The sequence below is a fragment of the Micropterus salmoides genome, unplaced genomic scaffold (genome assembly GCF_014851395.1).
Source record: "Micropterus salmoides isolate LMB-PRFRI ecotype aquatic unplaced genomic scaffold, ASM1485139v1 Ms_hic_scaffold_13, whole genome shotgun sequence".
Taxonomy (NCBI): Eukaryota; Metazoa; Chordata; class Actinopteri; order Centrarchiformes; family Centrarchidae; genus Micropterus; species Micropterus salmoides.
The window spans coordinates 1,648,747-1,670,638 of record NW_024040374.1 but is presented as its reverse complement, the minus strand read 5'-3'; the positions used below and the strand labels follow the sequence as shown (position 1 = coordinate 1,670,638).

Here is a 21,892-nt window from a genome sequence, read left to right as displayed (position 1 = left end):
AGCAAGACACCCAAGCATTGCTTTGTGGTAGTTTTGTTTCTTTATGGTCCTTTTGCATCTCTTTGAAGGTCCCGTTATGTAACCCATCCCTAATCTCAATCATGCTACAAAGAAAAAGTTTCTTTAGTAAGTAAAGTGTATTTAATATGTTGGCACCTTTCATAGGTCACAAAGTTCTCAACAAGAGTAAAATATTAGAAAAAAGAGTTTATCTTAGTGTTATAAAGTGTTTAGAGTTGCTGGCTGTGGATGTATATTTCCCAACTATATATTGTCATTTATATCCCGATATCCCTCAACATACAAGCACCGGCATCTCCTGGAGAATTCAAAAAATAATGCGTTTTTTTGTTGTGGCAGTTTCAATTGTTTCAACTTTGTTTCTGAGAAATTTCATCAACAACTTCTGTCCACTGTTACTGGTACACACACCATACGTTTAAGCCAGGATGGCCGTTTAGGGCTTCCGTACAAGATGCCTCCTACTTTGAAAGTCTGTTTACACACTCAGCAGACAGAACAAAGTGATCATCCCATGGGAGTCATGAAGTTAGTTGCTGTTAATATTCCCTCTCCTTTAGCTCTGTTTTGGTCTCCACCAACTCCTGAGAAAAATATCAGTCTTAAGTACTAGATGTTCCAGTTTCTTCTTCTTCTAACTGTGTCTGTCAGCCCGTTTTCTGTGGGTTCAGAACTACAAGTGACACCTTTGATAATACACGTAGTAATGTGATCCATGGTTAATACCAAAAAATATTGATTCATTGTGGCAACATTTGCATTTCCATAAAACGTCTCAATGTCCATTAAATGCACAGGGAGCAATCAGGTAAATGCAGTCAGCACTCAGTGAATACTGTTCGATATATTTTATTGGCAAATATGAAGTATTTACACTCTTGCTTATAAACCTTTCCACTATATATAAAATACAATCATTATAATTGTGACGATTTTATAGTAAAGTTAGAAATCTCCCTGAAACAAGGGGACCCAGAAAGGAAAGAGACTGTCCTAACTGATAGATTGTTAAATAAAGCAGATTCCTGTCATGTTTTCACTGAAGGAGCTCAGCTGACTCATTTCTCCAGGTGGCAGTACAGGTACATGGACACTGTCATGGCACCAATCTTAGGAAACACAAGAAAAAACACACGTTTATCTGTTTTTGCATCATATTTTCTAAAACCAGGCTGACTATTTTGTATCAAATTTTACAGAAGTCCAAATTTAATTCTCACTTTCTCACAAACATCTTTTCTCTTTAAAACGTAAAAATGTAACCCATGAGAGTTACTGTGCATTCAGACCAATACGCGAAGTGAAGTTTGGGGGCGATTACATGCGATTTCCTGTCGTGCGGTGCAGAGGATGCGCTGCCAGCTACGCGAAGGAGAAAGTTGCATGATATTTTTGTCGTGAAAGCCTGTGAGCGTTGAGATTGTCCGGATGTCACTGACAGCTTCAGAGCGTTGTTTGGAGAGGACCGGGCAGAGCGGCGGGATAGGGTCTCTGCAGGCCGACAGAGAGCTGCTGAGCTACGGGGAGCTGTGAAGGACAGAGCCGGAGCAGCGCTGGAGCTTTTGGACACATAAACACCCGCAGCTGGACTGGATTCTGCAACTGCACCGTTTACCTTCGGGAGGAGCTCAGAGTTAACTGCTTGTATTACATTAACTTTTTACTTTAATTTTTAGGACTAAAACGTTGATTTATCTTCACTCGTGCTTCTCAGAACCGAGCCACCGTGTGTTTCTGGTTCCACTGTTGTTGTTGGTACCCAAACATTTCATATCATTCGATATTGATGGTCATCACGATAAATGTCAAATCATTATTTCTTTCAAGTTTAAAGGCAGATTTTTGCTCCTGAGTGAATATTGAAGAAACCAAATTAAATATGTGGTTTAACTTTTCTTTATGGTCAGAATGTGGCAAACACTTGTTGCCAAACAGTGGATCACTTAAATCTGAGGTGGAACATTCAAAACTATTATGATAAAAATCTGTCTTAACAAATATGATTAGTCAGTCTTTTTTCAGTCCCTTTCCTCAACAAAATAAATATTTTAATAGAAAAAAATCAGTGCTAATTTGTTCGTGATTCAAATGAATTAAACCAAATATTTATTGACGATTTATTGAACATTTTCCTATTGAGGAAAATTGTATTGCGATTATTTTATTATTATCATTATTGTTTTATTGCCCCGTCCTACTAATTCATATTTATATAAAAACGAGGAAGTTAAACTACCTGGTAAGTTCAGAAAATATGTCTGTTACTTGAATCCAGTTATTGTTGTACTTTAACAATGAAAAAGTTAGCATAGCTATTTTAAAAGTTGTTGTCCTGCTGTCCTCCTGACAGACCTGACAAAGCTGATATGTTTAACATATCAGCATCATGTTGTAGTTATTTCGGCATTGTTTTGATCCGTTTATTGCAATTAAATCACAGCAAAATGTTTACTTGGGTTTCATACAGCTGTAGTAATGTGCATTGTGTTATTCGCATTATCGCGTTGTTTGTCCTTCATCGCTTTCCTTCCTTGGTGTGTGAACACCTGACAGTAGTCACTACTGCTGAGTGTTCACACACTAAGCAGGGAAAGCAACTCGTTTTGGTCTGAATGCACAGTTACAGATTTGGATCTCAGAGCCCTGGCAAAAACTTATATACTGCCATTGAAACTGAAGACTGAGTCGTCATGTTCCCGTTCTTTCAACTTACAGATTGTCCCTTGATTTTAACACTTGTGTTCCAACACTGTATATCGAACACATTTTCTACTCTTGGGCAACTAATGTTTGAATATGGACAATGTTTCCAGAAAACTATCCAGCTCACATGGTGTGTCAGGAAAACTGCTGCCAAATTGTCTAGGGGTTTAAATCCCCTCTTGCCAACATGCATGCTGGATAATACAGGTATTACTGCCGCTGACTTTAACCTAAGACACTCAGCCAGTGAGAAGGCTTTCAGAAATGTTGCCTTTCCTTTTCATGTCGTTTTTACCTCTAAGGCTGCTATTCCTGCTGCGATGCCTCCCACGATGTTGCTGTGCTTATTGAGGTTCTCCAGGATATCTTTAACACAGCCCTGTGGAGGAAAGTTTGTCTAAATGTAATCGTCAGTTCTTGATAAGTCGACATGATACACACACTAGAGAACAACTAAAGGCACGAATGGCCAAAAAGAAAACGCTTACTATGTTGCAATACATCACAGGTCTTCAGTCTAGGGAAATTAGGCTGGCTGCTTATACAGCGAATTCTCTGGTCGTATTAAATTTTTTTCCCCCCAATTAATGAGTTGGCCATATTTAATGCTTTTTTTAAATCATGAAAAATCATCAGTTTTCAGCCTTTTTTTGTTGTTGTTTTTATCTGACTAGCAGTCCAAAAACTAACAGGTATTTTTAAGGGATGGCACTGTTTGTTTGTTGGTCCACCATTTTGGTCCAGACTGAAATATCTCAACAACCATCAGATGGATTGACATGACGTTTGATTAAGATATTAATGTCCATCATCAGGTCAAAATTTTAATTTGTCCAAAACTTGGACTGACCGTGTCTGTAAGTTCCTGAAACCGACTATCCGTCAATTACACCTTCTTCACGTTGTGATTAGCCAGTTGTGTGCAGGTAGGATCCAGGGTTTTAATGCTCTTTCTTTTTTTTTTTTTTCATTCTTGACACAACTATTTCTGTCACTTTTGCATGCACAACGGAGTACAACACTATCAGTGTCTGACAGAAGAGGCTGAAATGTGGGTACCAATGAGAGTACACTGAATACGCTTCCCTTTTCTGTACTTATACACTTTGTGTTTATGTTTATTATACTAAATTGTAGTGGTGTTTTCCATCTCACCTGCACAGCGCTGAGCCCTGCCTCGTCCGAGCTGCAGGAGGTGCTGTTGGTCCGGCAGCAACTGGGCGGCAGGCGGCCCCCGCTCTCCTTTTCAAACTTAGAACCCACAAAGTCCTTGTAGTTCTTCAAACCGCAGCAATTCAGCTGGAAGAGTTAGCAACACAGCAACAGTCATCACATAGCAGGAAAACATTTGAGAAGAGTGTAGTTGGAAAAGTCATTTTTATCCACAGAAATGATCCATTTCTATTGTGAATTATTCTTAGGAAACCTTTGACAGTTAAAGTTTAGTAAGAGCCTTGCTGCTGCGTGAGTACATGTTGTCAGTTTAGCTGTTGCTCTGTATTGTTCTGCATTAATACATTTGTAGCAGAACCATTAAAAACTGTTAACGCTCAAGTCCACAGGTTATCTCATGTGACCATGACTCTGTTTCTAGGGCAGCGCATTGCTTTTTTTGTCAACGAATGTTGAGTTTGAGTGCTATGAACTAAATTCACAAGCATATGAAAACCATCTGCTTTGCTTGATACAGTGAGGTTTAAATGGGAATATATGTTTTTGTACAACACAAGGTCTGACATTGCTTGAAAGCTTTGTTATACTTTGAGGTTTGGGTTTACATTGGCAAACAAGTGAGAATAAAAGTTTCTTTTTCGGTGAGTGAGCGACTCATATCTGTGAGGTGAAAGCTCCCAGAGTTACTTTGACTGAAGCTATTGTGTCCAGGAGAGTTGAGGTGAACCAACGGACAAAAGCAGAGAGGTATGCACAGTGTTGAGATCCTGTTATTACCGTTATCTTTGTATTTTAGCCACAGACAGGCTTGTCAAACTCGTTTTCAGTACAGTGAAGGACAGCAGAACAGTGAACAGAGTTCATTTAATTAGTCAGTTAAACCTGTATGTTCGAAGGTGACAGGATTTTTACAGGAGGTGGTTTGAGAAGAGGATGCGAGTCCCCTTGTTAGCAAAATTACTAAAATGAATCTCCCTTGTTTACCTGCCACCTCCATCTTCACTCCTCCAATTACCCTTGAAGCAGAGAAAGGGCAGGGGGGTTGTTTAGTAGAATATGTTGGTTATGTTTAATCAAAAATATGATTGACTATGATAGATTATGCAGCAGGTTTCAAGATGCAGCAAGTGGAGTTTCATGAAGAGAAACTGAAAACATGATCAGCAGGAATATTAAAGGTTCAGTGTGTAATATTTCTGAGGGATATAAGATAGCAACTGTGTTTTCAGTGGTGTATAAACACCTTACATAATGAACCGTTTTTATTACCTTAGAATGAGAAAAATGGACAAATGGCTCCACAGAGCGCGTTTCGTCACAATGTTGTTGATCTTATATAATTCCGGCAGTGTAGATGCTCGTCACTATGTTGAATGCGTATGAAGAAAAACTAGAGGAAATAATAATAATATACAGACTCTTGAGTCGTCGTCGTTTGGTTTATTTGAAGTAATAAGAGAAGTGAAATATAGACAAATGGAGGAGCACACATATTAGCACAAGCCAAAGGAGCATGAATCTTCGTCTGGCTGCATCATGTTTTCGCTTCTTTGACGACGAAGTTGGGACGGATGTAGACTGATGCAGCAGAAATCAAGGATATATTTGTATTTTCCCAGATGGAAGGCTCTGATATGCAAACAAATGTTTTCTAAACAGCGCTGAAGTTCCCTGTTTTCTCTTAGTTAGTCCAACTTTAGCAATACAAATGAAAACTGTTGTTTGATAGCTTTAGGTAGAAGATGGCCATAATCACTGAGAGAAATAATTAGTTCCCTTGTCAATGTTGTAAATAAAAAAAAATTTTTTCTCCAGCGCTGTGTTATGGCTTTACAATGTGGACAGAAATGTGCCGGTTACGTTCGCGAGTCAGACAGCTGATGAATATTATTGGCAATAAAACTGTACAGCATGGAAGCTCAGATCAGCCCGCTAAACTTCACGTTTCACTGCTCTGGTTGATTTTACTGCTAACTGTGTTACGATAACAGGACCATGTCCCTGTAAAGTGTCCTCTAATGCTTGTACTTTCAGAATTTGCATAAAAGAAAACAAATATATTTGTTTGTAGGATATTGCTTTGCTGCTGTGCACACAAAGGTGTAGTTTGATAATTCACATGGTAAATGCCCATTAAAAATGTTGTACTGTTTTACCACAAGCTAAAATGATGGCTGTCAGTACTACTTTGTGTTTCTGTTGTATTTTATAATCTATCTTTTTTCATTTTTAAAATGTATTTTTAAAAATGTTTGTATAATTCCTGTTGTATTTCTAAAAATTAAAAAAAAGACATTTTGGTAAGATTTGAAGATTTCTTATCTAATTGAACAAAGTGGAGAGGAGCCTTGATCCTCACCTGACAATGCATTTGTAAACGTCATGTATTATGTGGTTTATAATGGACTGTGGTGCAGAAACAGAGAGCTTACTTTTTCCTGTTATCTGTCAGTGGTCATACTTGATGCACTAGATGTGATAGTTTTTAGGATGTTCTTCATTACTTTGGTATGTTGGTCCAGACGAGCCAATAATTTCTTAATGTATCCATTGAAAGAACTGGCTACTCTCTGCTGTCTCAAGCGTGAATTATACTTCTGCGTCAAATCGACGCCGTAGCCTGCCGTGAACCTCCTCAAAAATTGAACTCCACGTCGGGGCGATGAGGACTGTAACAACTGTGATTTGTCGGCTGGTTAGCCCCGCAAAGTCTCAGAGCTGACAGGAAGTAACTCTATCAGAATGTGATGCATTTGGTTGATAACATTTGAAAAGTCTGTAACAGCCGCACGTATATAATTGTACCCCCATTCAAGTTAGCTGAGGGCTAAACCGGAAGTTAGCCTGCTCAGCTCAACACAGTGAACGCTGTAGTGCTACCGCCAACTAGTGTTTGGCGGTGTAATTGCAGAACGACGCAAACATCGACGCCCAAGTAGCTATCCTAGTTGCTTGGAAAGGAGGGGGTAGCGGTGAGTGAGCAACTAGATGCAATTCACAATCCTCACCACTAGATGTCACTAAAACTTACACATTTAACCTCAAAGTATTCATATGCAGTTCGGAGTTAAAAACTATGGCATATAAAACCAGTACATTCCTTTAAGCTCTAAACATTGAAACGTTGAAAACAAACTGCAGAGTGCAGGACTTCAGAGATACTGTACCTCTGTCATGGTGGTGTTCCAGATTGTAGTGATCACAGGGTCACTGCCGTAATCTGTCTGTAAAGCAGGGGTCGCCCAATCTCTGAGGGTCTCCTCAGCCTGAGGAAAACACACATATACACACACATCTTAGTACCATAATGACATGTATTCCCTAGCCTTTATCCTTAAACTGAACCCAATTCTAGCTTTAGCCCCAAAATCCTCTTAAACACATTTGATGTAATAAGGACATATATATTTTCCAGTCCTGAGCATCGAAAAATGTCAAAATTTTCCAGAATAAATCCTCACTTTCTAAGACATCCACACATTCCAAAACAGTCCTCGTTTGCCTAAAATGTTCATATTGTACATAAATGTCCCATTTCTGAAATGGTCCTGACTATTGAAAAATGTCCCTCTTGGAAATTTACTTACTTTTGCAAGAATGTCCTGACTTTCCAAACAGGTTCTCACCTGTTCAAAATCAGTCCACAAAACTGAAAAATGTTTTTACGTTCTGAAAATGTCGCCATTAATCCATCAAAGGTAACAGCACCTGCACTTTACGCTGTCTCTTTTAGGGTCAAGTATCAAGATGAGAGGCCTATACATGCAAATACACTCATGTAGGTTATAGACTGTATATAAAGATGGACATTATGACAGCTCCCCAAAAGTGAAGCCTAAACAATTTCACTCGCCCCCCAGTGCGCCCTCATTTTCTGTCTGTACCACTACCACTTTTACTGTTTTTCTATTTCTGTGTGGATATAGTGTTGGCTGCTTCTCTGGGACCTTAGAGGGACCTTGATACTGCTGCTCCAACCTTACTCGTATCAGGGATATTGCTTCATTTTTATTTATTTATTTTTTTACAATGGGAGGAAGTGGAGACGTGTCATCCATCTTTGTATAGCCTGCAGTCTGTGATGTGGATGGATATAAAAGCACATCACATCACTGCAGAGCTTTTACCGTTAAAGTCCCTACAGACTCGCACATATACACACATTTACATTTACTCATTTGGCAGACGCTTTTATCCAAAGCGATTTACATTTGAGGAACAACATACAAGCATCAACAGACCATCAATTACAGATCTACAACTGACAATACATACTAGTAAGAGCAGCAATAAATACTAGCAAGAGCTCATAGTACATATCACATCAATGGGGTATTAACCTAGGGAAGGAAGTAAGAGTTAACAAAAAGTGCAATCAAAACAGAAAAGTGCAATCACACTTAAGTAAACACACTGTGGAAGCCCCTAAAAATAAAATACTGCAACTGATTTCACGGGCAGGGATGGTAATTCTCCGGGAGTCACCTATTCATCAGAAATTAAATAAATCTTCTCTCACACAAAGCACTTGGGAAATAAACATCCGCGGCCTGGCACCTGGGAAAAATGAAAATAAATCAACAATTGAGCGAGCCATTTTTCTTCATTTTTATGGCCGTAAACAGGGGCTATTTACATATATATTGATGCTCATGATGGCTTTGGACACATTTTGCCTGCTACTTGTGTGTATGCTAAGTGCAGCAAAGGCCAGTTTGGTTTCAGGCAGGAGGAGAGTCCTTTGTTGTGAAAGAATTCCTTCACAAACACACAGGTTAACCTGCTCTCACGTGCCTCCCTCCTCCCTCCTCCCTTCCTCAGTGTGTTTTTCTTCCATTTTGATTAATAATCCTGTCGCGTACAGTCACACAAAGAGCCATTTGAGAAAGAGGGGAGAGTGTGTGGTTTAATGTATGTGCATGTGGCCACGTGCAATCAAGTGTCAATCAGGTTTGTGTGCAATTATTATTATTTTTTTCTTCTGTGTGTGCATGGATGTGTGTGCACAGTGAAGGGGGCAGGCGTACAGGATGCCCGAGGGGATGCTGGGATACATGCCACAATTAAAAGTGCCCCCCAAGAAGCTGGGAGAAGGGCTGAGATCAGAGAGGGTTATTACCGGCCGGCTAATTCATCACTGTCACTCGGCCGTGTGCCTCTCCACATCCCGTTAAGCACACTGATATGGCCCCCCCCCCACACACACACACACAGGGCAGGCAGGACAAAGCCTATAGTAACACACAGCACAGAGACGAGGGAGGCGATAACACGTCTAGCAATACAGTAGAGTGAACACTTTCTAAACACACGCTAAAAATCTTCAGCTTCATGTGTCGTCGATCGATTGCTTCACAGTGTTTTTGAAATAATTATCGACATCCTTTACTGAGAGTGACTCACTAACTGCTAATTGGCTATTGTTCTTAACAGGAAAAGCAATAAATGAAAACCATATTACATTCAGCTGAGCGTTGCTTTGCTTGGTAACATCAGTCGTAAGGGACATTTAATTTATTTCATTTTAAAATAATAGTTTGGGCCCCTCATTTCCTATTCTTGAATCAAAGTCACAGAGCTACGCATGGGTTGAAAAATAACTTATCTTTAAAATAGACTGCTGTTCTGAAGGGATTTGCATAAAACTCCCCTAACCATCTCAATAAAAACTTCCATCTCCTGCACAATTTAAAAGATTTATAACCTGTTTCCCAAATTGCAACTAATCTATATTTGGTGCTGAGTAAGTAGTGAACAATTGATTTATCAGCGGTTTTCACTGAAACAGCTGCTGCTGCTGCTGAAACATTGAGTCATCTGAGTGATTTTTGTTTTGTTTTGGACTATAAAACCAAAATAATTAGCTGAAAGATGCTAAAATGCTCCATAGCAGTGAGCGGAACTACAGAGTTAATGGTGATGCATGACCTCTTTACACATACAGTCATTTTTTCCATTGGTAGGTAGGCAGGTACGTTATTCATCCCTGAAGGCAAGTTGCAGCTGCAGCTATTTACATTAAATAAAATTACAGGGAGGGAGCTGATGGTCCTATAGGCTTATACCCGTTCAACTCGTTAGCTCTGTCTAGCTTCCCTCAATGTTAATATAAACAAATTGATTTGGTGCAGCTTTAAAGCAGAAGTAATTGGAGTTAATCATCTTATATTATAATTTCGGGCTAATCTTTCGTCTTACTGATGAGATATGAAAGCAAACATCTGTACTGGAAAACGTTGTGGGAGAACGTTGCTTCACTGTACGCAGAGGTCAGTGTGATTCATTAAATCCCACATCCGATCTATTTCATTCATCCACTGTGAAGTCCATATCAACCCCGGTAATAAATCTCCACCCCGGTCACTTCTGAATCACTTGGCGGAGAAAGAACAACCATGACTACTGACGGCCTCTCATAATGCCTGCTGAAATTGCTCATTAAATCTCAGTTATTCGGTCCACCTGAAGGTTATTGGCTCTCTGGTCAGATGAGCTGCAGGGGCCGGTGGCCAAAAGGCAGATTTATGCTGCAGATAAGTAGAACAGAATAGATCAACGCTTAATATATAGTCTCATTTCATTGCCTCTTACTTATTGACACAGGCAGCCATATATATATATGTATATGTATGTATATAGTGTGCACATTAGATGTATATTGTCCATATTAATTTTTCTGGTGCTATTGTGTTTACTGTGTCTTATCAAAGGCAGGAGATGGACAGCCGCTCTCACACACTCATATCCGTGATGGAATTGACAATGTCCTTTGTGTTTGTAATGAACAGATGATGCTAAAGCTAACAAACACCTTAAATTGACTCTAAACCATATCTCTGATCTGCTTAAGGAAGACAAATGTATGAGTTATGTTTTTCAGTTCATAGAGCTTTCTACAATAGCTCACACCCCTCTCTCTCTCTCTCTGTGTTTCTACAGCAGCGTGCTGGCTGTTGTCAATTTACCTCTCGCCAGATGCCGTTTACATCGTCCGCCTTGGTTAGCTCAGCTTTTGTAAATGACAGGCGAGAGATGAGGCAGATTTATCTCAACAAGATGCCAGAGCAGCAGCGGCGCTGTCAGCTCAGCCTCCAAGGACACGTGCACACACATGCAGAAAAACATGCACACACTCGCTTAGCTTCTTTGTGTGAGAGCATGCACAGACTGGACAGGATACAAATACATTTGAAAAAGGAAATGGAGACAGGGAGAAGTTAAAGGCAGACCTGCACACTGCAAATAAAAGATTCACTTATCATTTCTGTGTCGAGTGGGGTCCTAAAACCTTACTTTCTTAAAACATGAAATAATCTGGCAGTAAGGGAAATTACTGTATAATTTTTTAGATAGGAGTGTTACCAGAAAAATCAGGCTGAACACTGAATTGATGCTCCCACAGTCTGAGATTGTTAGCAGTGTGAAGCTGCTTCTCATTTGTCTGTGGTTTGCCAACAATGCCAGCACAGACAAATGAAATTCCACTCTCCGTTCATCAGCTCCTCTCTGCAGATGGATGTTTGTTAGACTACCTGTCTTGGTCCAGGGATACATCTTCTGATTGCATTAAAGAAAGCTCCACTTTGTGTTTTCTTTATTAAGATCCCAGTCTTCACTAACCTCCTTTTACATTTCATCATTTGGAAGCCTTTTAATTATTATATATGGCACTAAATGGAAATGGAGCATGTGTGTGTGTGAAAGGGGGACATATATGTAAATAGGCTGTTTTGCATATAAAATGCTTTTACCCTCAATATTCCAGAATAATAAATTGCTCAAAGTTAGAGACAGCGTGCACGGCCCCGGGCTCTGCCAGAGTCATTAAGTAGCCGAATGTAGTGAGGCGGACATAAAGCCAGTAATTCAATGATGGCCACGGCTGTAATGGAGAATTTACATGGAGATAAAATACAGAGAGTGGACGATGAGGTGAGAGGGTGACGGAGAGAGACTGAGAGGGATGAGACCAATCAAGAGACAAAGGAAAGGGAGTAAAGGAAGAGAAAAGGGGATGGGAGAAGGGAGGGGAGGGTGTGATGAGGCAGTGAATGAAAAGAAAGAGGAAGAGGTGAAGTGGGGGAACTTACAAATGAAGAGTAGGCCAGGACCACGACTCCAGCTGCCACTTCAGAAATGAATATGACGAGGATGATGGAGAAGAACTGCAGGGAGGGAGGGAGGGAAGGAGAGGAGACAAGGAGACTGTAGGATCGCTGTAAAGTTAATGTTGATGAAGAAATTGAACATGTAAATGACACTAAACAACTGATCTGATGACCTGGTTAATTAACAATAACAAAACTACATGTTAGTGTTGGACCTAGACGAGAATAAAATTAGGTAAACCACAATCTAAGCTTTTTATATCTTCTATCTATCTACCATTATTGTTTTATAATGTCATCATAAGCTGCACGATTCCCTTTTGTCACCATTTGCTCTGATGAAGACTTCAAAACCGAAGACTGGCTTTTTTTATTAAATACTGCTTTGGACCTAAGAGTGTGGATCCTCTCTCAAAACCCCAAATCCCAAATCTCATGAAATAATAAAATAAAATAAAGCTCATTATGAGGTTTGTAAGCACACAAACACATCTGAATATCCAGGGTCCTCTTAAACGGCTATTGTTGTAAGTAACAATCACAGACTGTCGATAAAGCTTGGCTGATTACACAGAGGGACAATAAGGAGGCGCAGAGCCTGAATGATCCGTTCCATCAGCTCGTCCATTACAGCCGTTTCTCACGTGGGCCAGACATGCGTTGCGTTCTGCGCTGTCAGTCGCAGGATCTGCTGCACCGTCATCATTCAACTCAATGGGAGATGTGGACGTGATGAGGGCTCTACGGTGGGAAATGTGCTGCCTGTGCTCCTCATTAGACTCACTGCAGTGGACTAAGAGGTAGTTAGCCCCGTCGTCACTGAGAATAATAATGTACATTGTACTGTATGGGCGTTGCTGGTGTTGCTGATGTGGATATAAGCCGTGCAGTGTAAATGCAACGATGGGTGAGGTACTGAATGTGGAGCAACTGGATGTTAAAGCACCTCATGAACCCGTACATGATCATATTGTTGTTTTACATCACATTGTCAGTCGCTGATTTTTTTTTAATGGCAGTGAGACACAATGAGTGAGTAGATGGCTAAAACGTCTCGTTATTGGCTTTACGACATGACGAAACATTTTTTTCTATTGCTTTTACCATCTTGAGTCTTACTTGGAGACACCTTGAGAAATCACCCATGTTAAAGTGCATGGAGCACAAACGACCATTTAAAGATCCAGCAGACACAGAACAACATTATCATCTCACTTGATCTGTGTTTGTGTCCACCTGATGAATGTAAATCCAGTGTTTACCCTACTTGTAGCTCTGATTTGGTCTCCACCAACTCTAGCTACTAGATGTTACATTTTCTTCTCCAATTAGTTGTTAATTTGTCTGCTGTTTGGTGCTGAGCAAGTAGTGTGCAGTGGGTTTATCAGAGCTTGTTTGATGAGAACAGCTGCCTGCTGCTGCTGGAGGCTGAACCAGACAGGAAAAGTGGCGCAAAAGCAGAACTGGGGGTGCTAATAGAAGAGTTGCAGAGTAAGTCTCTGTGGATTTCTGACCAACCTTGCTTCACATTACAAATGGTCATTCAATTAATTGTTAAGAAATATCAAAGAGATGAAAGTTTTTTTTCCTGCAAGTGATTGTTTCAGAGTGTCCAGAACCTTAAAATCTAATAATGGATGACTAAAGCATGGCAAAATTTTAGCATCCAGTCGGAGCTACTTAGGTTTGTGAATAGGCAGGAAGTAAAAAATACTGCTTTGAAGCTATCTTGGGCACATTGGTGAAGCAACTCTCAACCTGCCTCTGCACCAGGAGTGTGCATCTTCACTGGTCTCACGATTTGATTCGATATCTTGATGCATCACCTCAAGGGTGGGAATTTCTAGGCACCTCATTACGATTATGAGGCTACGATGCGATTGTAAAACAAATAGGAGATTAAAGCAAAGTATTTGTAACAATCCAAAGATGTATGTAGTAAGGAAATGCAGCGATTTAATGCTACTTCATATAAATGTAGCTAACATTGCATAGCATTATTACATTATCACAGACCTCTGCTGCTGCTATTTATATTTCTGATGCTGCTGTTATTAGTATAGAGTCAGATACATGTTGGACTACTCAGCTCCAGCCAAATCACGTTCACTCCACCTTAATATATCTGTTCCTTTGTTTTGTCTCATCTAGCGTGCATCTTGTATTGAGCACCATGGGCCTTGAGAAACGGCATTTTGCTCATTTGTGTACTCAATATGTGGATGAATGACAACAAACAAACTTGAACTAGCAGCCAAAAAATGTCCTGCTCAGCTTCCAGACCGCAGTCCAGTCAGAAGAGAGATCTGCCTTCACTTTTCCAGCAGTTGGAAAACAGCAGACAGACTTTAATTACCGGACACACTGTACATTTACTGCCAGACTGAAACGTAGCGCTCATATTTTCCTCTGCTCCGCTCGCTTTCGCCGCCTCTCACTTAGCTGCCCTTTGAAGAATGAGCAGAGGACACTAGCTAAGTGCTACCGTGCTGCACAGTGTGCGGGTGAAAGTCATTAACGTTAGTTGCACATTGATTTTATTGATCATGTGAAAGTGCCTGTCTGTGCCGAAAGGGGAGAACCACACGTCTCCGTTGTGGCACGCCACAGACGGTCCGGCTGCACTTCTGCATTTCCGAGTTCCGCATTTTTCGTTCTGTCAGCATTACGTTATCAGTTAACCTCTAAATAATCAATTAGTGACATTTGTGAATCGATTCAGAATCGTCCGCATTGGCGATGCATCTAAAAAACAATTATTTTCCACACCCCTACTCTGCACTATTGTTAACACATTCCAAACCACATTTTTACACCTACCGTCAGCAGCAGACACTTGCTCTCCTTATGGGCTGCACAACAGCCCGTGAGCCCCAGCAGCACCAGCAAGGCCCCAATGGCGATGAAGAAAAAGCCCACATTGATGACCTGCAGGCCTTGGCTGGAGAACGGCCTCAGCAGCCGGAGAAAGGAGCCCCCGTCGACGCTGACCCAGATCCCCATGACCAGCAGGGTCAGGCCGCCCAGCTGCAGGAGGATCCGGGGAAAACATGATCAGCTTGCATTCTATGTAAGTGCCTTATAGACGGCACACAAATACCTGTCGTTTATGAAAGTGGGACACTGACCCATTTTCTAGACAATTTAATCCAAAGGAAAATGATAATCATTTGATTGTCATTCAGGTGGGGTCAACAACTCTTGAGGCGTTAATGTTTTGGAAATGAGAGGGAATCTTTCATCACTAACCCTCTTACTCTTAGTGACACCATGCTACCTCAATATGATCAACTCCATTCAGAGAGGAGGGTTCCTTTTGTGAGACAGAGGTTCTGCCTCAAGCTTACCATTACGCATTGAGGCCAAGCAAACACTTGGCCTCTCTTTGCCTTTCTGTGTGAGACGACTGCCCTTTTTCATGACTGCCTTTATCCCCACTCATGTCACACAAGCATAATGGAGGAAATCTATTTAGTGATCATCTTGAGCCAGTGGATAAAGCCAGCCTTGGGCTGTACAGAAGTAGGCTATGGGATTTTTGTTTGGGCAATCATGGGTTAAGATGTTTACTGTCTTCTAAAGACACAGGAATTTCTAACTGAATTTGACTGAAAAGTTTAAACTGGGAACAAGGACTAGAGAATCCATATATAACCAGTATTTCCACTCATAGACACTGAATGTTTTGGTCTTCACAGTAAGAAAAGAGCGCATGTAGCAACTGTCTAAATACAGAGAATGACATACTGGACGACAAGTAGATTATGGTTAGAGTCACATCCCTGCATCTTGAGAAAACACGAATTCTTGAAACCAGAAATGGGCTTACATGAAAATCAGTTTGTAAATTTACGATTCAGTTTTGAAAATGCTAAACTTGAAGGAGATTTTTTTTTTTTTACCTTTGTTCATTCATGGAGCTTCACTGAGAGCAGCCTCTCATTTTGCAGTACAACCACAGCCTGAGCAGCTGGGGTTATGGGCCTTGCTCAAGGGCACCTCCGTGGTGGTAGATGAGGGAGGGCAAGCTCATTATACTATATTATACTATATTATCACTATAATATATAATTTCTAGGCTCACACAAAGCGGTAAGGATGAATGAAAACATAGAACCCCTGATCAGTCCACTGACATTTCCAATAAAGTTTAAACCTCAGTCAAGAATACAGTTATCCACAGCGTGTAAAATGTAGCTCCAATAATATTAAAACAAGCTTACTACAGTTAATTTACTACAGATATTTTTACAGTAGCTGTGTTGGACATGGAATCAGGAAAGTCCAGACAGCCTAACAAAAAAACAGAAAATCATCAGATTGTCCAGCCGCCAGATTGTTGATTGTTGGTGCAACAATCGTGTTCGCCCCCTCGAACTGAACATCAGATTCGCCCAGTTTCTTAAATTATTCTGAGATTAGTTAATTCATAATGTTTTCAGTATTTTCATTATTGGTGGTCCTAGTAAAATAATCTTAAGGAAACTGACGGGATGGATCAGAAGACAAACAATTTCAGTCCTTCATCAGCACACGCTATTTATTTCCTTACTGTCAACATCAGCTGATCCGGACTAGAACAAATGTGGTCATGATCACCCAAATCATAACTATAAACGGCCTAATAATTGGATCTCCAAGCCTTAAGTTTTGCGCAGGAGGCAAAAGTAAACAAGCGTTGTGAGCTGCAAGGCTTGTTTTGGGTCCCATCCAAGTTACATATGCAGACTGTCGGACTCGGAAACATGAGACGTGGGATGTGGTGTTGAGTTGTGTAAGGCTTTGTTCAGACTGCCAGCCCAAATCCATTTTTGGCATATCCAGATTGTATCCAGATTGATTTTAGAAAGTTTAATAGTACCATCATTCACCAAAGGCTTCTGAAGCCCTTTTTATAGGAGATCACGTTTCCACTCGTGTACTTTATCGTTCAACTAGTCTGAAGCTACTGTCGGTGAAACTCTACACTTAATGCAGATGTTTCAGATTTGCCATGCAAGAAAAGCGAGTCGAGTTTCATTCACAGCTGTTTTATTTAATGGTTTAGTGCTGTGGATATGTACTTTATGTCTTTCTGAATGAATTATGATCACAGTTAAAATATGATGTGATAAAATATTTAAAGATTAGGAATAATGTTTATTTAAAAAATAGAAAAATCTCTAATATAACCCTTTTTCAAATAAAGGCCCCATTACAGTTAAGGTGAATGGAGGCCACAATTTGAGAATTTAAAGTAATTCAACCTTCTTGGTGATCTCTGAACATTTACAGTAAAAAGGCAGGCGTAAAAGTAAAAAAAACCTGCTTATAACAAACAACATCAGAACTGTTTGACATGTTTCACATTGCAGTCTGAAAATCACCTGATCTCAGTGTCATTATCTCTCCTCTCTCTCTGCCTGCCTGCCTCTCCCCCCTCATCTCTCCACCTCTGACCTTTTCTTCCTCTTCTTGTCCACCCTTTTATCCTCCTCCACCCATGTATTTCACCCTGCCCTCCTCGCCCTGATTTCTTCCTTCCTCCCCTTCCTCCTCCTCCTCCTCTGAAGAAGAAGAAGAAACCACGTCTGAAACCTGATATTGTCTGTCAGGCTCCATCAGATTTGTTGCAGTCAGAGGGCCCCCTTTGCTCCACGTATCCTACCAGACGCTAACGTCTCCCATGTGGGAATCATCTCCCCCTCTATTTTTTTTTACTCTCCTTCATTCTTTCTGCCTCTCTTCCACCTTTCAGTCTTTTCTTGTCCCTTGAACATGTTCAGTACCATCATTGCACCACTGGCTAAATGTGACATGACAAGCATATTCCCCCCTCCAACTCCCAAGTGTGCCACCATCATCCCTCACCAGGTATAATTATAGCTGGCATGCTGTCTTATTTTTTTTAAGTGGCTTATCTCTTTGATTGTGTGCCATGTGCAGGTGGATGTCAGTTGAACATCCAGATGGCAAAAGGACTGGAAGTAAATCAGATTTTAGAAAAAAGAAGAAACAGCGTCCCATCCACAGAGATGGGGAAATATAGTCCAGTAGGGTTAGATGAGAGGGAATGACTAACATGCTGCAGAATAGCAGGCCACGGCCTCCAGAGAGGGGAGAGAGGAAGATATAGAGGTAGCAAAAAAGAGAAAGAGTCCGTCCTACCCCAATTGAAATGGAATTGGTTCTCTTTGAAAGGACTGAAATGAGAAAGATGTCAGAACAGAGTATAAAACCTTCATAGGTCTATATTACCGGGAGCAGAAAATCTGATTAAGTCCTGACACTTGACCATGGATCTGCTCACACAGAACAAACATGGAGACACTTCTAATGAGCTTTAGATCAATTCCAAGGTAACGGCAGGCCGAAGCCTCGCAACAGGAGCTAAAATCACACAAACTTATATATCACTGTTTTATATTACTGCTCAGTCTCTAATGGATTTAGCTATGTTTTACTTTCAAACTTTCAAAATAAGTTATTGCTGGATTTGAGAACCAGGGCACTGTACTCTTTGGCTCGATGTTGATCTCAGTTCTTGATAATAGTGCGTCTTTGAAATGATCACAGCTTCCTCAACTTTTTCAGTTAAAATCTGCATGACATCTCTTTGGGCTTTGTCTTCAGTGTTGAAGTCAAAACACAACTACAATACCTTGTTAATAAGCGACAAAACAGAGATGTTGTTAAGTCATGTCCTGTAAATGTAGCAAAACAATAAGCAAGTTCTGGCTGTAGTGCTGGAAGTTATGTGCACCAAAAATCTTTAAAAGAGGCACAGGAAATTGGAACACAGTCGTGGCCAGCGAAAAGAGGCATACAGTGCTGATTTAGTTGTTTTTTAACAGTAGTATTTCTCTAGCTCATCACTGATTGGTTGGTTTGTAGAAGTGCGTCGTAGCAGCATTGTGATTGGTCCAAACTTCTCTGAGCACTGAGTCGTCCATCTGTCGGTGGACGTGTGTCTCACAGTAACGCAGTTTCAACATGACTCCTTGTCGTCTACCTAGAGAAGCCTGAAGTCAGAGGTCATTAGAGAGCATTGAGCTCACCTGGTCAGACTATAAAGCTCTTGCAGTGAGCCAGTCTCTTTCTCTCCCCTGGCGTCCACACTTTTGATTTATTCTCCTTTAGTTCATTTTATTATTTTTGTTAAGTAAATTAATCATATTTGTAAATGACAACACACATGTGGATGAGGACGCCTATGTTTCCATCCTTTGTCTGGGTTGTTGTGACCCAGTGAACTAAATTAAATTATCTGGTATTATGGGAAATTTTGTTTCACCGTCAAATAGCTTGGTTGGAGGCTAGGTGTTAGCTCCTGCGAAGCTGACTGGTTAGGGTTTATTTCAATAGGAAATTGTACAACGATAACATAAAGACATATGAACCTATTATTTATCTCTAGGTTTGGGTTTGGGAACCAAGTTTTAAATCCAAAATACTTTTATAAAGACTGCACTGTATTATTAAAACTGTACAATTTTCTCTCTTATAGCACCGCAGTTAGCAGCTACAAGTGACAGTTTTTTCTGATGCGTTGGTACAGTCTATACAGTGAAGGGAAAGATTCAAGTTTTGAAATATTCTTACGTACATTGACTCCCTCCTCCCCACCCCTATAGACAACAGGGGTTATTGCCTTAAAAGATAAACTCAGATCTCCACCAGAGAAGACGCCGCTGATGAAGAGGAGACGATAAAGTTGAAACAACAAACTTGAAATGCAGCTCCAGTGTTATGAGCTGAGGAAAACCATTTTATCATTCTGCTCTGCTGGCTAACATTTCAAAGGCACATCGTAATCAGTGTGCTGCTGTGACTTTTAGAGCTGCCGCACCAGATTTATCAAGCAGTGGCACTCAGGCAGAAATGGGAAATGTGAGGAAAATGATGACTTGTGCTGGGAGCTTCATCTGTGACAGGGGGAGCCCAGGTGGGCTCGACTCGGCAGGCAAATTCAGCTTACCCATGCCAGGGTTTCTCTCCATTTCACAAACCACATTAGTTATCAACATTAAGCCAAAGATGTAGGTGGCAAAATTAGAGCCTTTTGAAGGTAATGAGATGAAAATTGCTATGGTGGGGAGAACGTGAAGGAGAAAGTTGAGCATCATTGAGGTCTTCTGGCTCAGTGGTCTGACATGTTTATGTAACGTCTCTGTTTGCATTTAAGGCAACATGAAATTATTTTCTATGCATTGTGTTGAAAGCTATTGTTTGGTTTTTTTACTTCACACATGTAAAGATTTCACATAATCAATGACCCCACACACACATACACACACACACACATCCACAACCTTCTCCTCATATATAAGCATGCATTCAAAGCAGAAACATACTCACAAAGATAAGCAAGTTGAACAAGACCATCATCAATTTGACGAATGTGAAGCAGCCCATTTTAATCTGTAATAACAGGAGAAGATAAATTATAGCGTTTATTCTTTCATCAGCCGAGACCTCTCTCACACACACACACACACACACAGGGCTACAAAGTCTACATGGCCAATCTTCACATGCATGCCGTGCTATTACATCCCAGTGAAATTACTGTGAAAATTACATGCTGACAATGTGTCTTAATGATATCACACAGCTGCGTGAAACGGTAAAGATATCTGTTAACGGGAGATCTGTAGGAGAGGGAAAGCCATATTAGAAAGGAATATTTAAAGTGTTTCCATGTAGCAGAGACATTAAGGCACAGAAAATACAAATCTTACCCTTTAATTTCTTTATATCCAAAGTAAAGCAGATTGGAACCAGTTTCAGAGTCTGTGTCGCGGGTTTCTGCAAGCAAAACTTCTTCAGCTCAGGTGTTTTCAGGTGATCCGATGTCTCTATCTAAAGATATCCTTACAGTGATTATGTCTGCGCAGGTAAAAGCCTGCGGCAGAGATCAGAAATCTGATGAGTGCTTTTCCCCAGGCTTGCTGGTGGAGTGAACAGAGGATTGGATGTAGTCCTGGAGGATACAGGTGACAGGTGAATGCTGTTCAGGGACGGAGGCTTGGGTGGCAGCTCTGACACCTGCTGGTGCACAGATTCACAGAACAGGATCGTCTTTTCTGGGATTGAGGTTTGGAAAGTAGGACATCTACGGTGTGTCTGCTGTAGACCTGTCAAACTCTAAAAAGACAAAATAACCTCACAACCTGACAGAGAAGAGTGACATGAGGAGTGAAGGGTAGAGGCAGACGTAATACTGCATGTTGCACAATATTGGTAATGCTGTAGCCTCTTAGTATTTTATTGTATTTAACTGGAGCAGTAAGATACGAAGAACTTAGGCTTTGTACAACTGGCTTGTATTCCACTAACACATCATTGTTTGAAGCCCATACCCTAAATGTTTAATTAATGTAGTTATATGCTTTTGGCCACTAGGTTTTTTGTTAGCTGTGTTTCATTAGGTTGTTTTTATGTTAGCAGACAGTTGCATTGACACACATTCAGCACACAGACCGCATTATCGTTCCAAGTGATTGAAGATTGTGGGTCAGAATAGCCAGAAACGCATGCTAGCTTACATTCTGCAAAATGCAACTGGATGCAGTAGGACATCCTGGTATTTTTGGCATACTATGAATTGGGACATACAATAATGAGCAAAAATTTTAAGCAGGTGTGGAAAACATGCTGTAAACTAAGAATTCTTTCAAAAATAGACATGTTAATAGATTTATGAATTAACAAAATGCAAAGTGAATAAACAGACAAAATTAAACATTTTCTTGATGGCCCCTCTCGCTGATGCGTGCTCAATTCAGTTTTATTTATATAGCGCCTAATCACAACAGCAGTTATCTCACAGCGCTCTTCATAAAAGAGCAGGTCTAGAACGTACTCCATGATGCTATTTACAGAAGCCCAACAATTCCCACCAAGAG

The 21,892-nt window shown here is 40.6% G+C and overlaps 2 protein-coding genes across 4 annotated transcripts in view; one reads left to right on the top strand and one right to left on the bottom strand.

Moving 5' to 3' along the window:
• The window catches only part of pomgnt1 (protein O-linked mannose N-acetylglucosaminyltransferase 1 (beta 1,2-)), a 117,182-nt gene that overhangs the window by 21,787 nt on the left and 73,503 nt on the right, over window positions 1–21,892 (top strand). The window contains exon 22 of one of the 3 annotated variants that reach the window (XM_038715016.1): window positions 10,837–10,930. The exons of the other annotated variants lie outside the window; for them this stretch is intronic. Coding sequence (XP_038570944.1) covers window positions 10,837–10,915 — 79 coding nt within the window. The 3' untranslated portion in view covers window positions 10,916–10,930. Of the gene's footprint in view, window positions 1–10,836; window positions 10,931–21,892 lie in introns of those variants that run through there. 3 annotated transcript variants of the gene reach the window in all.
• On the bottom strand, window positions 787–20,399 carry LOC119900227 (tetraspanin-1). Its single transcript, XM_038715019.1, has 7 exons — window positions 20,343–20,399; window positions 14,826–15,032; window positions 11,988–12,062; window positions 7,065–7,163; window positions 3,880–4,023; window positions 3,020–3,103; window positions 787–1,130 (listed from the first exon to the last, which is right to left on the bottom strand). Exons 1-7 carry the CDS (start codon window positions 20,397–20,399, stop codon window positions 1,080–1,082), a joined length of 717 nt encoding a protein of 238 aa, XP_038570947.1. The 3' UTR covers window positions 787–1,079.

What these genes read in the sequence shown, in the direction of transcription:
- LOC119900227 (XM_038715019.1), bottom strand. Translation starts at nt 20,399, where the DNA reads ATGGGCTGCTTCACATTCGTCAAATTGATGATGGTCTTGTTCAACTTG. An exon ending in GCAAGTGTCTGCTGCTGACG is followed by an intron (nt 12,063 to 14,825) that starts GTAGGTGTAAAA and finishes CCCTCCCTGCAG; the next exon opens with TTCTTCTCCATCATCCTCGT. An exon ending in CAGGAATAGCAGCCTTAGAG is followed by an intron (nt 1,131 to 3,019) that starts GTAAAAACGACA and finishes GTGTTTCCTAAG; the next exon opens with ATTGGTGCCATGACAGTGTC.